Source organism: Nelumbo lutea, chromosome 2 (genome assembly GCF_056320005.1).
Source record: "Nelumbo lutea isolate HS-2025 chromosome 2, American lotus-T2T, whole genome shotgun sequence".
Taxonomy (NCBI): domain Eukaryota; kingdom Viridiplantae; phylum Streptophyta; class Magnoliopsida; order Proteales; family Nelumbonaceae; genus Nelumbo; species Nelumbo lutea.
Window position 1 is genome coordinate 108,063,608 of NC_142685.1, and position 18,055 is coordinate 108,081,662.

The 18,055-nt window shown below is 33.7% G+C and overlaps 1 protein-coding gene across 1 annotated transcript; it reads left to right on the plus strand.

Annotated features, from left to right (window-relative positions):
- Window positions 1-11,804: 11,804 nt before the first annotated feature.
- On the plus strand, window positions 11,805-13,413 carry LOC148872617 (polygalacturonase inhibitor-like). The gene has a single exon (XM_088968051.1). The coding sequence runs from the start codon at window positions 12,095-12,097 to the stop codon at window positions 13,097-13,099; it is 1,005 nt and encodes a 334-aa protein (XP_088824177.1). The 5' UTR covers window positions 11,805-12,094; the 3' UTR covers window positions 13,100-13,413.
- Window positions 13,414-18,055: the final 4,642 nt, after the last annotated feature.

The window sequence follows — 18,055 nt, forward strand, 5'->3', positions numbered from 1 at the left end:
TTAGTCAGGGAAAGTTCGACTTTATATATCAGTTTGCAATATTCCATTTCCAATTTTCCCATCGAGTATTCTTGAGGCTTCCTATAATTGTTTAAAAGTATTTGAATTCGTCCAAATTGATTTTGGTTTGGACGGGGTCCAATCCAAAACTGGTTCATTGACAGTTGACACCTTAAAACGGCAGTAAAAAAAAATAAAGTAAATGAAAAATTACTTATAAAATGGGGATACGACTTTCAAGGATGACAACCAATAACTTGATAGTTATACTACCGAGGGGCTCGCAAGAAAAGAAAAAGGGATTAGGGGAAAAATGGTTAAATAAAATAGTAATATCTAATTCTATATAATGAAGAGAGATGCGAATGGAGTTATTATGGGAAGAAAACAAATGTAAATGTTAATGAATAAAATACAATAATAAAATTGAAGTACTCAAATTTAGTAAATGTTTGGCATGCCTTTCGTTTATTAAATAAATGTTTGTACTTGTTTTGTTTTTCAAATGGAGAGAAAATGTTTGATAAATGTTTTTCTGGATTTATTGACAACTAAACATCACTAGGTACCACATTAGCAGAATAATAAATAAATGCTTTTGCATTGGGGGAAGAGTTAAAATGAAGATTTCCCAAACAGTTGGCTTGCACGTAAGTCATGACAAAAATTTATCAACAGATATGTTTACAAATAGTATGATGGAATAAATACTAATTTAATGATGGCATGACACCGTTTATCAAATAAATGAAAGTCATACCAAACACCCTGATAGTTTACAAAAAAAAAGAATTCTACCAATAGTAGGCTCAGAAGCATCCCTTAACCTCGCTATCTACTGCTTCAATTCAAAGTTCTTGGCTATCAACCGCTGAACCAATTGCAATTTCTCGCATCTCAAATAATAACACTTGTACTCATCATAGTTTGAATCACCTACATGCACTTGAAAAATAGTTCTAATTGTATTAATAGCCTCTTTAGAAGCCACTTTAATAGATTCATCAACAATTTGCTAGCGTCCTCTACTGAAAGTGAAATTATCTCTACCCAAAGTTGAGAACAATGATCGAGATAAAGTGCATAGTCTTCTGTTTGAAGCATTTGAAGTGAAATTATCCCTACCATTTCAACATCCTCTTCTCCCTCTTATTTTATCAAATTGACAAAACCTTCAAAAATTCAAAATTACAAAGAGGAGTTGGGTCGAGAAGGATGATGACCTGTTCATGGGTCGGGTAGCCCAAGGGGCTAGCCCAGCCCGACTCGACTATTTTTCGGGCCAGGCTTGGGACTTGTCAAAAAAAGCTCAACCCGAGTCTAGCCTGGCCCAACTTTTTATAGTTTCTTCTAAACCCTAAATTCCTAGCCAACTAACCCTTTCCCATTTCCCTCTTTTCATCTTCCATCTTCTCGGTTCTCCTCACTCTCAAACTCTCAGGAACTAGCGACGAACTCAAGCACCATTATCACTCTCAGAGGCGAACTCAGGCACCAGCGCTAACAGTGAACTAGGTCGTTTCTCTCTCCAGTGGTGAGTCCTCTCTCTCTCTCTCTTGTTAAGTTTGCTCGCCTTTCCCATTTCCCTCTTTGCATCGTTCTATCTTCTCAGTTCTCATTCTCACTCTCAGACTCTCAGGAACCAGCAAACTCAGGCACCATTCTCACTCTCAAAGACGAACTCAAGCACTGGTAGACTCAGGCACCGGTGCCACCAATGAACTAGGTCATCTCCCTCTCCAACGGTGAGTCCTCTCTCTCTCTCTCTCTCTCTCTCTCTCTCTCTCTCTCTCGCGTTAAGTTTTCCCACCGTTCCCATTTCCCTCTTTGCATTGTTTTATCTTCTTAGTTCTCATTTTCACTCTTAGACTCTTAGGAAATGACGAACTCAGGCACCGATGAACTCGGGCTTCAGGCTTTTTATGAGGGTTGGGCTCAAGCCCAAGTTGTAGGCCTATTGGTCAGGCCAGGCTCGGGCTCGGGCTTGAAAAGTTTTGTTAATGAAGCACATGCTCGAAGCATAGGAACTTCCAAAAGAAAATAATAGAACCCCTCCTAATTAGTAGCTACTCTTCCTCATCGCCCTTTTGACCATTGCCGACCTCCCCCTCGTCCTCATCTTCCGCCCCATCACCGCCCTCGCTAGCCTCCTCCTTCAAAGTTGAGTCTCCTTGTCAACCTACACAACCTTCATTCGGTACTAATCTAATCGATATAGGGCTGAAGTTAAGTTGGGATGCAAGGACTTGAGGAAGCAATGACATAGTTTAAATACCCTCTTCATAGAGGGAATTGCGAACCTGACCTTCTCCTATTCAAATTGCGACAACAAACGAAATGCTTGAATGCAGCAACCTCAATACAATGGATGTCTCCACTCTTCTTAGTCCATTGCTCTTCTAGCTAATGTTCCTACGTTTGCACCTCGTCAGTCAGGGTGGTGATAGTCTCTTTAGTCTCCTCTAGCTCATGTTGTATACTAGTACCGAGGTCACAAAAGCACTTATTATCCTCCTTCGTGCTGTGGTGAGCTGCCTTACCGCTCAGATAGGCTCCCTCTAGTTGAGCCTACAGGGCCTCTATATTCTCTTACATCTCCTACTTCTTGCACTTCGACATGTCAACCTAATTCAACAAGACATGTCCCATAGAGTTTGTTTGCGAGCAACTAAAACAAGGGTAGCAAAGCTCGAATAAGATAGGAGCAAACATCAGAAACAAGGACTACATACCTATAGAATGCATTGAGTCATTCTTGTACTGATGTCAACGGGGTCAAGACCATTGTAGTATTAGTGATCTTCAGGAAGGAGGATCCCCTCCCCCTTTGTAGAGCTACGAGATGATCGATAAGGCGGTCAGTAATTGAGACGTCAATGTTGAGGACAAATCGAGGTATTTCAGAGTTCAAAGGGCTAGCGGTGCATTCATCCGGGGAAACTTGGGATGATGAGACGGTTGAACCCAAGAAGACCTGGGCAAGCTCTACAAATTGAAGATGGTCGAACCCGACCACCTCGGGCATATGCTCAATAGGCCTAACCTCAGCCTCGACCGATGAACCCTCCATCGATGAACAAATCGAAGAATCTATTACTCTCCTCTTCTTCTTCAAGGGCCTCTTAGCAGCTGCCAAAAGGGAAACAATACTTTCCATCTCTGAGGAAACATGCAAGAAAACATAAGTGAGCCAATTCAAAGAACATCCTTCAACAAGCAACAACCAAGCCAACCTACCTATAGGACTCAGGCCAGCCCGAACAAGCATAGGCTTGATTAAGAACTGATCTATCATTAACCACCGACGTATAAAGTGTTGAACCTCACAACATAACTCTTCATCAAACTCAATGTTAGAAGCCTTTCTCGTCTCATGTTGCCAAATGGTGTCCATGGGCCAACCGATGTCTCGAGAGAGGAAGAAGTACCTATTCTTCCAATGCTTCAACTTTGTCTGGAAGCCCCCCAGAAGTTTATATCCACACCAGTAATAGGGCTCATTGGGAACTCTTTTTATATGTCATAGCTTTGAGAAGATGTCCATGTCCAAAGGGAAATCAAGATGGTAACTGAGAGAGAGATGATCCCCACAATGGTCAGAATGGAGTTTGGGTGGAGTTGCCCCAAGTTGATGCCATCGTGTGAGAGCACGTCAACAATAAAAGGGTGCAAAGGAAATTGGAGGCTGGTGACCAATGCCTCCTCAAAGACACAGGCCTCAAATTGGCTGTGACTCTAGGGAATTTGACACAAGTCGGGAAGAATATAGTTGAAGTCATTTGGAATATGGAAAGAAGAGACTAGATTGACAATTGCTTTCCCACTCAGCTTGGTGGGACCAAAATGAAAGCCCAACTGTGAATCTTGTTGAGAAGTTGAGGTCCCTGTATGGGAACCTCGTCCCTCTCACCTTGTAGTTCCTTCCTTGGCCCAAGTAGAGTAGGAAGACCCCCCCCCCCACCAACCATTAATGACTAAACAAGAAGGAAAAGGACTCACCAGCTTCTTAGGGAAAAAAAGAGTGACTTCGCCTAATTGGATTAAGCTTACCGAATTGACTATGACCTCCCAACAAATCTCTCCTCTAATATCTCGTCCCACTCCTTTGCAAGAAAACTCAAAACAATATGAATGGGAACCCTACAGGGACCACCTATTTATAGCCATAGGCATGGAAAATCGTCGGTCGAGAGAAATATGCAGCTTCAATAATTTGTGGGTGAATTTGAATTTCAAATTTGCGCACCCGACTTAAAATTCAAAATTGTTGTGCATGCCAGCCTACCCTTAGGCCAAGCCAAGTGAACAGATCGAGAAAACTACAAACCCACTAGACGAGTCACCCTAGGTCAAGGATTGATAGCGAGCTACTCCCTTCGCCGAACCATCATCAATTTGGGAGTGGGGGGCAATTGATGAAGGGTGATTTGGCTGTCTAGTGACATCATGACACGTGGTTCCACAAAACCGTCAGATGACAACTCAACTCCATGTAAGCAGATTTCGCGAGCATGATAGACACCTCTCATCTGTTGTGGACTCCTCAGCCCTACTACGGCGAGTAGATCCTTGGCCCTACCTCGGCAGGTTAGATTGTAGATAGGCCTATTGGTGTCAGGTCAGTGTAAGAGGCGACCTGCCTCCGTCGACCTAGTAAAGAATTAGTTAGTGGCTTGCATGGCACGACAGGTGACCTCCTCGTACGAGTTGTCACCTCCAGTTTCCCTGGGATCATGACGCCACGTTGATGGAGTTAATTAATGCCCAGCCTGTTTCGAGTGTAACTAGATAAGCACTACCCGCTTACAAGAAACCTATCTCCGGGCGTGAAACCACCTCCGAACCAAATGGTCCAGAGATCTTGAACGCGCTTTGTAGAGTTCACAGTTGTTAGCCTATAACAAGGCATCCCCTTCCTCAAAAAAGGTAGGCACGATTTAGCACTAATAACTCTCTTGCTCTCAAGCTTTTCAATTCTCACAACTCATCGGTAACTTAAGCATCTGATTGTCCACCCTGAGTAAAGCAACATCTATAACTATTCCAAAAAAAATTAAAGAATAATTAACCACAAATTATTCAAATATAAATATTATGATTAATATTTGGGTATTTTTATAGGACAATAAAACCTAAAATCAATTTTTACCAAAAATTAATAATTAAAAAATATTGAGCATTTACTGATTAATTGTTGTTAAAAACGTTTTTTTTTTTCAAAAATTTTAACAATTGTTCCTAAAATATCTCTTTTGCAATACATAATTGTTGCCAAATATTTTTTAACCACGGCTTTGTTAGAAACAATTGGTCCAGTTGTAAGTAAAACATTTGACAACAGTTTTCTAGCTTTTGGTAACAATTTTTTATTGTTGCCAAAAGTCAATTTTGTTGTAGTGATGTTTAGTAATTATTGGAGATACTTTACAATATCAATTCATATTTATTAGATATATTCAGTAAAAATCAATGATTCATATTTATTAGAGATATATTATTAATTATTCAATTCAGTAATTTACCTAAAATTAAATTATTCTTATTTAACACTATATTATTATTATTATTATTATTATTATTTAATGATAAATTTTCAGTAGTTTACCTACAATTAACTTAATGTATTTTTGAAATTTAGTTATTGATTTTTAATTATTTAATTTATGTATTTTTATGAAATGATCAGTCAATATTTATCAAGTTTGATTAATTATTTGGATTAATAATTACTGAAAAATAATAATTAAAATTGATTGAATAATTACTGATTATGGTCCATTTATGCATTTAGTGATATCACTTGATTGTGGTGCTTAAATTGTGTTGAATTTATCCCTTGATTTTGAATTATTTGTGTATTTTGTTGTTTATTTTGTTTAGTGATATTTAGTGTTTAAATTATGGTGAATTATAGTAATTTGGTGATTTTAAGTGCTTAAATTGTACTGCATTTTCTGGGTAATTTACTAAAAATTGGTAATCCTGGGCCACAACCTAGTCTGCCATTACCTTAGCCCAGACCACTCCGCCTTGGTCCAGCCCATGCATAGGCCACTACCTAATCCACCCGAGCCAGGCCCAAACATAAGTCATACAATTTATATAAATTTATCGTGTTATTAACACTCCATACATCCTTTTGATCTTTTTTATCATCAAATTGGACATTGCGTTTGGATTTTTCCATCCATCACATGGGTCCCACTAGTTTATACTAAAATAATTCAGGCCACGTCAAATTAGCAAGGCTTGTCTTCCTTTTTCCTCTCCTTTTCATTAGGAAACTAATAAAATCTATATAGTTAACACCTAATTTTTAGAAAAGATATAAGTTAAAAGTCTTTTGTAAATCGAATCCTTACTCCAATTTGTTCCTATCACCCACTATTCACCAATATCTATTCACCCACTATTTATCCTCTCCCCCACCATTCACCTATAAAATTATCTAATTACTTTAAAATATTCATTAAAGGCACAAAACATAATTATAATATATTTATGTAATTCATAATGTAACTATGTAATAACAATATAAATTATAATTTTATGAAGTATTCAATTTAATAACTAAATCAAATTTATGGACTAAATGATATTTTACAAATCTCTGGGTTTTAGTCGTTAAACATGACCAAAGGATCTTAGAGGGGAAAAGTTGAGATTTAAAGAAAAACTTAATGTCACATTCATATCGATCTTAAATGAGGGGAGATCTTTGTCTGATGACATCAATCAATAATGGTACGTTAGTTTCCGAGATAGGGAAGGGATGGGAAACATGTTGGTGGAATATTCCACCTTTCTAGTGTTTGATTGGCAAGAAACACTAGGAAGTGAGGGGGATGCGATTTATCAAACGTTAAAATGTGGGGTCGCACCAAAACAGTTTCGTGCAACATTAAGTACAGATTCGACATCCACTCGCGTTTTACCTCTACTTTTGTATCATTTTTATAAGGTTTCGTTAATTTCTTCTCCTTCCACAATCGTTGATTCACCCTTCCAACCATGGTCGACCCGACTAGTTTTTCATCGCCGGAGAACTAAAACATGACACCAATGTTTCAGATATACTGCTATTACCCTCTGGTTTAACACCGGCACTCAAGATCTGGCAAGGAACATGTGTTTTTTCCATGGACTTGTTCCAAATCTGGTGAATTTCATGTGTTCGTTCCATATATGTTACGGATTTTTTCCTATTGATTATTATTTATTAAATGTGTCGTATTACTTATTCGATTAGTATTTGATGGGTTCAGTTGTGTTGCTTTATTTGGTTTCATGGATTTTAGTTTTAGTTTCTCTGTGACTAAATACTAGGACATACTTCATGAATCCTTAGTTTCGATTCCATTGTTTTGAGGGTTTTAAAGAGCATGAAGTTTGTTAAATTAAGCCAATGGTTTTTTGTACTATTTAGGTTTAAGTCTATTATCCTAAGAGAAAAAATAGATAATACAATAGCACAAATCAGAAAAGTAAAGTAAAAATTTAATTAACTATGTGGATTTAGTTACTCTAAAATAATTAATATTATCCATTAAATACTTAATTAATTATATTTAGTTAAATAGAGTTAGTAATTAATTACATAGTTAATTAATGTTAAAATTTTCTCTTAAAAATTGATGAGTAATTATAAGTAATTAATTAACAATCTTTTTAAAAGATAATTTAATAGTAAATTACCTTATTTAATGAATTATTGAAAATTATAATAATTTTTATTTTAATTACTGTAAAATTATTTTACAATAATTATAATTTTATTATTGATAATTACTTCAATTATTAAGTATAGATATAATTAATAATTAAAATAGTTTCACATTTATTTATTTCGTAAGGTAAAATAATTTTACAATAATTAAAATAGCAGTAATTAAGCTCAGCCCAGGCCCAACACTTAGAATTGGGTTTAAGGCCCAAGCCCAATGTCAAGCCAAATCTATTCAACTTGAGTCAAGCCTACACTAAAATTTGATGCACTTGGGCTGGGCTCGAGCCTGTGTGTACAAATGTATATAGTTCAACTTGGCTTGAGTTGGGATAAGGTTGGGCTAGTCTCATGTTGCCCAAGGACTAAGCTTAGGCTTGACCCCCAAAATTAAGAAAGTCCAAATATTTAGGCCCACACAGAATCCAATGACTAAAAATCCAAGCCCAGCCCATCTAAATTTGTGGGACCTAGCTGGGCTCACCAAAGTTGCATCTTTATGTGTAAGGGTATTATGACCCAATGGGTGGGGGTTACCCAAACCTAAACCGATTTGGATTAAATAAACCAGAACTCTAACCTAGCCTACACCCATTTAGGTTAAAAGAAAACATTAAAAGAAATTGTTAGGAGTTAGAAGTTAGACCAAATTAAAAGAATACTCTTTATATGTGTAGAGGTGTCAATTGGACTGGATTTGGTCCAAACCGATCCAATCCAATGTGAGTCCACTTACAAATGGACTAGACTCAATCTAGTCCAAATCCAATACAAATCGAATCCAATCTAATCCATTAAAATGTAAATGGACTGGATTGGATCCAATCCAAACCAAATGAAATATCAAAAATTATATAAAAAGCCAAAACACATAAAAATTTATGAAAATATATTAAAATGAAGAAAATAAGAAAATTATAATATACCCTTTTGGCATTGAAAAAGCACTTTTGTAAAAATTCTTTCATAAAAGAACTTTTACAAAAGTACTTCCGTAGAAGTGTTCATAAAAGTACTTTGTATAAGTGCTTTAAAAGTACTTTTATAAAAGTACTTTCGTGGAAGTGCTTTTATAAAAGTGCTTTTTGTAAAAATTCTTTCGTAAAAGTACTTTCGTAGAAGTGCTTTTATAAAAGTACTTTCATAAAAGTGCTTTTGTTAAAAGTGCTTTCGTAAAAGTTCTTTCATAAAAGTGCTATTATAAAGGTACTTCCATAAAAGTGCTTTTGTAAAAGTACTTTTACAAAAGTACTTCTATAAAGGTACTTTTATAAAAGTACTTCCGTAAAATTTCTATTGTAAAAGTGCTTTCACAAAAGTGCTTTCGTAAAAGTACTTTTATAAAAATATTTTCATAAAAGTACTTTTGTAAAAGCGCTTTTATTAAAGTGGTTTTGCAAAAGTGCTTTTCTAAAACTGCTTCTATAAAAGTACTTTCATAAAAGTACCTTTTCATAAAAGTGATTTTATGTCGGTTTCAGTTCGGTTTTGAAATTGGACAAGGGTTTGGCCTCATGATTGGATTATTGGAAATTTGGTTTAGGTCCAATTTAGACCAATAAGAATATGGACCAATTTATTTTGGATTAGCTCAATCCAATAATTATAATGGATCATCCAAATCCAATTTGATCAGGTTTGGATCGAATTGAATCCAATCCACAAATAGTTGATTGACACCCCTCTATATGTCTAAGAGTATTATGACTTAGGTTAAACAAACCTATAGTGGGGGTTGGGTTAAATAATCAAAACTCTAATATGACCCTACACTCGTATAAGCCTAACCTTAACCTAACTATGTAAGGGTGGGTCAGTGGAATTTACAATTAGATGAACCTTAACCTAACTATGTAGGGGTGAATCAAGTGGAATTTACCATTAAAGGGGGTCTTTTTCTTCTTTTTTTTTTTTTTTTGGATTTTGAGAGGGGGGAAAGTTGGTCAATAGGATTTTGATTCCCACTGAACAAGAATCCCATGTTCTTTTTTCATATTTATGTGGGGACCAAGGAAAGTTTATTTTCTTGGCTATCACTTACACCCATCTCCTAGGTGGGTAAATAACTTTCCCACCTAGGAGGAAGTTGCCAACACTTGAATGGGACAAAAACATCATTTTCAATAATGATTTTTTATGACTAAAATGGTTTGCCTTATTTACATGAGAAATAAAAGAACATAAATAAATGTACTTATCTGGGTAAATGTTTCATAGAAAAAACTTACTCAGTTAACTGCATTTACCCGAGTAAATAACTTACTAAAAAACAAATGGGGACTAAACTTCATCTATTGACATCATTATACAAGATTAACCATTCCCACTAATAGGGTTTCAATTCGGGTTCTCATCAGAACAATTAAACATAACTCAAACCACGGATTAAGGTATCGATACGATACTCCCGATATGGGGCATATCGTATCCGTATCCATGATCATGGATATAGGATATGCTACGATTGGATACATATCGCATGAGTCATGGTATCGATATGAGTGCTTTTGGTAGAACAGTCTAATACACACCAATATAGAGGTGTATCCGTGTCTAGTTTGACAAAATTGTACATTGAGTACTTTTGGATTGTTTTTCATTTTTAATACAAGTTAAAAAATAGTATTATGAAAACTGAAATAAATAATTTAAGATTTAATTTTTCCAAAAAATAATAAAAACTAAAAATTATAAAAATAATATATTTCATCTACCTTAGATGATTTATATATTTTATCTTACACATAGTTATATGTTAAAATGAAAACATGGTTATTATTTGAAAAAAAAAATAGAGTTGTTATATAAAAATACTAAATAAATAAAATTTCCCAAAAAATGAAAACATATTTATTATTTAAAATAATTGTTATTTAAATAAATTAATAAATATTCCCAAAAATTAATAAAAATTTGAAAATTATAATTATAAAATTAAAAGAGTGATAATTATTGTACAATGTTTGAATGCTCTACAGTCTCGGTATTGTTTATTGTAATATTTCTCTTCATATAACTTATTGAAGTATGCATTTCTCATGTGTTTATATCTTATTCATAGATAATTCAGCTTTTGGTTTAGTATGATTAATGTATTTATGTGATTTGTATTCATTCCACTAGCGTATCCAAGTATTTCTATATATTTTGTTCGTATCCATGCATTTTTCAATGTGTATCTGTTTCCGTATTCGACTTATCTAATACGATACTCGATACCGATAATTTGATCTTTAACTCAAACATATATTTATTTGAGGCGGATTGGATTGACTTGTCTAAATTAAAAATGTCAAAAGTAGGGGTGATCATTTTAGCTTGGCCTGGCACGGAAATTCTGGGCTTGGGCTTGGGCTTGGGTTTTGTGTTAAGGCCTGACCTTGGCCCGAGCCCACATCAGGCTCACAAATTTTAGGGCCGAGCTTGGGTTAATACTTCAAACCCGACCCGGCCCACATATTTAAACATACACATTTTATGTATAATGTATACATGTTATTTTATACTATATTATATTTTTATATATAAATATTATAAAATGACATGTATAATTTATATTATATGTAATATTTTATATTATATAATATATAGAATAAGTTTTTATACATATTATGTCATTTAATATATAAATATATAATATTTTATATATGAGTGACATTAGCTCGAAATCAAGCTTATCCTAGCCCGAGCCCATATAAACCTAAACTAGGGCTTATATTTCAGGCCCAGAACCCCGACCAAGCTGGGCCCGAGCCTAAACTATAGCAAAAGTGCAAAGTCTGGCCCAGCACATGATTACCCCTAGTCAAAAGCCTCTTTCTGCTTCAATTCTTCCTAACAAGTTCGTGTATCGCAATGATTCAGAATAAAGAAATACTTAAACTAATAGAAGGTAAATGACCCAATTGTTTATTTGTCTTATTTGACAAATAGCACCACTAGATTGACTTACTTTCTTTAATCAACTGTCTGAACCCGTAAGACTGTAAAATTAAAAAATTGAAATTGACCGAATTTGCATCTTTCTAATTATTCAATCTCCTTGGATAAAATTATAAATACATAAAATGGCTCAGTTTTATGGCTCAGTTTCGAAAAATTATAAATATAAATACAAATATGTACAGTATAAATACATAAAATGTAAATATTTGTACTTCTTCCAAACTGAGCCTTCAGGATTTTTTTTCCAGTAGCGGGTCTTCTGAGACTAGCTGCTAGCGTGGTTTCAAATTCTTGGTACGACAGTTGAAACTGGAGATCGGGAAGTCGTAACGCGGCAAGCTTCCATCATTCTATAAATAGGACTCATCACCACGTCTCTGTTTTATTGTCTAAAGAGACAAAAGGAGTTCCACCAAGAATTCCATCATGGGCTCTCTCGTTTCACTCTCTCCACTGCTTCTCTGTGTCCTCTTCCTCTTATCTTCTCTCCCATCACCCATTCTCTCTGCTTCCGTTCGTTGCAACCCTGAAGACTACAAGACCCTCATGAGAATCAAGAAATCGCTCAACAATCCCTATCACCTTGCCTCCTGGATTCCCAACACCGACTGCTGCAACTGGTACTGCGTCGAGTGCGATGACAACACCAACCGCATTACCCAGCTCACCATCTTTCAAAGCAACCTCTCAGGCCAAATCCCTGCCGCCGTCGGCGCCCTCCCCTACCTCGACACCGTTGTCTTCCGTAAGCTCCCCAACCTCTATGGTTCCATCCCGTCCTCCATCACCAAACTCCAGAACCTGAAGATGCTCCGTCTAAGTTGGAACAACCTCTCCGGTCCAATCCCTGGGTTCCTGGGCCAACTCAAGAACCTCGAGTATCTCGATCTTGCTTTCAACCGGTTCTCCGGTCAAATCCCAGCTTCCCTCGCCGATCTCTCAAAACTGGCAACTCTTCACCTCGACCGAAACAGACTCACTGGATCCATACCCGATTCCTTCGGGAAGAGTTTATATTCGGGTTTGTATCTATCTCACAATCAGCTCTCTGGCGTGATCCCCAAATCGTTGGGAGAGGTGAACTTCATTACTATTGACCTCTCGAGGAACAAACTCGTGGGCGACGCTTCGGTGTTGTTCAACCCGAACGGTACGACGCAGACGATCGATTTGTCAAGAAACCAGTTCGACTTCGACCTCTCGGGAGTGAAATTCCCCAAAACATTGATTGATTTGGAATTGTCGCACAACATTATCAGAGGGAGTATACCCGAAGAGATCACGGGATTGGAGCTGCTGCAGGGGCTTAATGTGAGTTACAATCGACTGTGCGGACGGATTCCGGTTGGTGGGAAGATGAATCGGTTCGGTTATGATTCGTTCTTCCATAATCGGTGCTTGTGCGGTCAGCCACTACCAAACTGTAAATAGTCTCTCCAGTGTAAACGGTGAGGAATGAGAATTTTCCGGTGGGCTCCCGTCTCCTAAGCTAGAATTTCCCGGTGTGCTATCTGATACCGTGTCTTGACTTTGTAAGCTGTACTTTCCAATGAATCTGTTAATCACCAAATAAGTGCACTTTGTACGTTTATCTTCCTTTGTAATATTGAATGGATCGCAATGTTTTATTAATCCCTTAATTTATTAGCGGGGATTAGCGATCCGTGCGATGTACGGGCTAAACTTATAATTATTTTATATTTTAATATTTTAATAATCAATCTAATTTAGTTAGTTTTCTAGTATTTTTAATTGACTTTGGATCAGTAATTTTCAACTCGATTAAGTTTGTAAGTTTCATTTTGATCATTTATAAATCGACCAACATTAAATCGATTCGACCATAGATATATATTAATATTTTATATTTTAAATATAAATTTTTAATATAGAAAAGTTAAAAGTTTTTATATTTCTTAATCTAAAATATTTTATATCATAAATTTAATTTTTTAATTTATTTTTTAATAATACAATTTTAACTTAATAAATTTAAATTTAATTATTAAAGTTAACTCTTTTGAACAAACCAAACCAAACAAAAAATATACCCAAATCGATAAAACCCAAGTTGGTGGGTTTTAACTAATGATCAATCGATTTTCGAGTGACAAACTCCCAACTTGACTAAGTCGACTTGGTTGGCGAAACAACTTGCAAGTGAATTGAACCAATCTTTGAACAATCCTCATTTTAGCTAAATTAATAATCTAATCTCTAATAAATAACAATAGTTTAATATCCAATAATTATTGAAATTTTATACAAAAATACACAATTATTGAAAATAAATTTATAATGAAAATACAATAGATATCTAATAAAAATACAATAAATATTGAAAATATATTAAATTAGTCAATAAATAGTGTAATCTCAAATAATGGTTTATAATAAATATTAATCAACAAATAATTAAATTATAAGAAATAAATAATAACTAAAGATAAATTTATAACAAAAATACAATAAATTAAATTTCAAAAGTTAAATAATAGTTGTTTAGTCTCCAATAGTTATTGACAATTTTCTATTAAATAAAAAACAAAAATAGATTTATAAATAATTATTGAAAACATATTTATCAAAAAATACAATAAATAATTTATAAAAATACAATAAATACTAATTTTAGCATATATTAATATATTATGAATATACACTACTATTGTGAAATTATTACTAATATATATTAATTTAGAGGTATTGAAGCTTTCAAATAACAAAAATAGGTAATGACTTTTAAAAAAAATTAATATATACTAAAAAATAGAATAGTAATTGCAATTTTTAATGTTCTAATAATAAAAACATTATTTAACTTATATCAACTAATAATTCTAGAAAATAACTTTCAGAAAATTTATATTTATTAATAATAATTTTAAAATCTTAATCTTTATTTATTATATATTTATATATACTAAAGTTTATATTTATTGTATTTTTAGTAATTATTTGTTGTATTTTTGTGATAAATTTATTTTCAATATTTATGTATAAATCAATATATATATATATATATATATATATATATATATATATATACACACTAATGAAGAGCTGGCCATATTAGTATCTCTCTCCATTCTTTATGACCCAAACCTAGAAGTTGTAAAGAGGATGCAAGATTCCCTCTAGAAGCATTAAGAGTTGTCATGTCTATGTGGTATTCTCCCATTTTTCCCCAAAAATTTAGAAAGGAAAACAAGAAAACAGGGCCAACTCAACATCCAAATTTTATCACGACTCAACCCAAGCCCTTATAATCCTCATGTTCTTATAATCCTAATATCCCATAATTCTATTTATAAAATACCCCCAAATTGTCATAATCCAATTCCTAAAGTACCCCCCAATTCCCATAATCCTATTTGCAAAATATCTACAAATTAGATTATTTTTAGGTGGTTGCATTGGGGTAGGGAAAATTTAGAGATTCTCCATCCCTGATAGGGAATGGGTGCCTCACCTTGAACCCACCCCACCACTGAGGACGAGGCGAGGAAGCAGTAGAGTGTCTTGAATATGGGAGCAGCGGACAAGGAGGAGTGCCACATCCCATGCATTGCATGGGGTCCCGTTAGTATATATACTAAAGTAGAAACATGGCACATCATGGCCTGAGCTTTCTGCCTTACTCCAATCTAGAACTCTCAGACATTCTTCATTTTAGCCTTTTTTCTCTCTTATGAAGCCACAACATCACTCCCTTCTCCATCTCTCATAATGAATTACTTAACTTATTTTAATTAATTAGCAGTATTAGCAATACACTATTTAATAGTACTTATTAATTAATTATGGTATTTATTTAATTAAATACCATAACTAATAAAAAATTTTGTTACACAAAATACATATGATATTGTTAAATTATTAAATAAATACAATAATTAATAAAAATATTGTTAATTAATTATATCAAAATATTGTTAATTAATTAATAGTATTTTCATAAATACTATTTATTAATTAAATAAATACCATAATTAATAACAAAAGTATCGTTAAAAAATATCATAATTATTTATGGTATTTATTTAATTTATGTATTTTGGTAAGTTTTGGGGGTATTTTAGTCAATTCGGGTCTAAGAAGGCCAAAACAAAATTCTAATATAATGGTGGGTATTTGTGGTTAAAAAATGAAGGGTGGAGTTGGATTTGAGTATATACCATGGTTTTGCATATATGGGCCAATGAGATTGTCCAAAATGGAATCTTTTTATATGGATGGCAAACAAGGGTATTTTTTATTGAAAGTTTAGAGGGTGGGGTTTTTAGGCATTTTGAATCAAATTGGCCTAAATAGGCTTGGATTGGGCAGATCTAGAGGGGTAGTGATTCAGTTAATTTATTAAGTTTGAAACAGAATTTTGGTGTGATGGAGGGAAAAATGAAGGATTTTTTGTTGAAATTTGGAAGGGTGGTGTTTTTGAGCATTATGGGTTGATAGGTAGGATTAGATTGGCCCAATTATGCCAAGATCGGGAAGATTTGGAAAGGACTTGATCTAGTCAATACAAAGCTTTGAAACGGAATTAATCTTGGTGTAATGAAGGGGCAAAGAAAGGTATTTTGGGCTGAATTTTTGTGGGCAGGTTTTTAAGGGTGTCTAGGGTCTTATGGAAACATCTTATTGATTTTGGAGGGCCAAAATCACAAAAATTTGGGTCAACGAGAGCATCTAAAATGGAATATTTGTTCGATGATGGGGCAAATGAGATAATTTTAGGTTGAAAAAAGTATGGGTAAATGCTTTTGGTGTGTCTAGGGTTCAGTTGTATGGTCTAAATGATTTAGAGGTGTTAGGATCAAGGAGATTTGGGTCGTTGGTGCTTTAGGCTAATGAAAGGGTTCGAAAGGGAATCTTGGTTTAGTAAAAGAATAAATGAAGGGGAATCTTAGGTTAAAATTTCAGGGGTAGATATTTTAGGATGTCCTAGGTCTAATGATGGTGTTCAGGGATTTTCAGGTACTTTAGAAGGATCAGAATGGTTTGATAAGGTGTTCGGGGCAATTGGGGTTTCGACGATGAATTGAGCAAAAATAAGGTGTTAACAATGGGGTTTCTAAAAGGTATTGGTCTCTTGGATCGTTTGGTGGGGTTTGATTGGTCCATAAATGGTATGATCAGGGGCATTTAAGAAATGAATATCTTGGGCAATGAGATAGTCGAAATTAAAATCATAGTGTGATAAAGGTTAAACGGGGGATACTTATGATGAAATTAATTCAACAAGTAATTAATATTTTAAAATTTAAGTAATGATATTATTTCAATAAATAAATAATATTGTAAATAACTAATTTTATTTATACCAATTAATAATTCTAGAAAATAACTTTCAAAAAAATTATTGTTTATTAATAATAATTTTAAAAACTTAATCTTTATTTATTATATATTTATCTATGCTAAAATTAATATTTATTTTATTTCTATAATTATTTTTTTTTTGTGATAAACATCTAAATAATAGTGGTTTAAACTCCAATAACTATTGAAACTTTTATATTAAATAATAGTATTTTATTTCTATAATTATTTATTGTTTTTTGTGATAAATATATTTTCAACAATTATGTATAAATCTATTTTTGTTTTGGTATTTAATAGAAAAGTTTCAATAGTTATTGGAGTTTAAACTACTATTATTTAGATGTTTAAATTTAATTTATTGTGTATCTTCACTATAAATTTTTAATAATTATTGGAGATTAAACTATAGTTCACAAGTTGGTTCAGTTCAATTGTAGGTTGTTTGGCCAATCAAATTGATCTGCTCAAGTTGGGGGGTTGGTCACTTAAGTTATTTGGTTTGGGTCAATTTTCGGTTTGGTTAGCCGGTTCAAGAGATTTAAACTTAAAAAATTAAGTTTAAATTTTAAAAAATTACATCGGCATTATTAAAAAAAGAAATTTCAAAATTAAATTTATGATATATATATATATATATATATATATATATATATATATATATATATGTATGTATATATTACTCAATTTTAGTCAGTTTACAAATGGCCAAAGCAAAACTAATCCAACCCAGTTGGGTTGGGAAATTATTGAACCAAAGCCAAATGGAAATACTAGAAATTGGGTTGATTAGTTTCATTAGTTTGATTCGGAATAGAAACAATCTCCCACAAAAATCCCCATCCATGTCCACATCCCCATCCTCGTCTCCACGAGAATCCCCACTCCCCGTGATTCTTTATAATGTCAACTATTATGTTGTTATTTTTTAATAAAAATAAAAATAAAATAATTAAAATTTACAATCCTATTAGAAAAGATTCAAACATATTCAACCATATTTTAAAAAATGTTAACATATAGATGCATGTGTACATATATACATATATAGTATATGCGTGTATA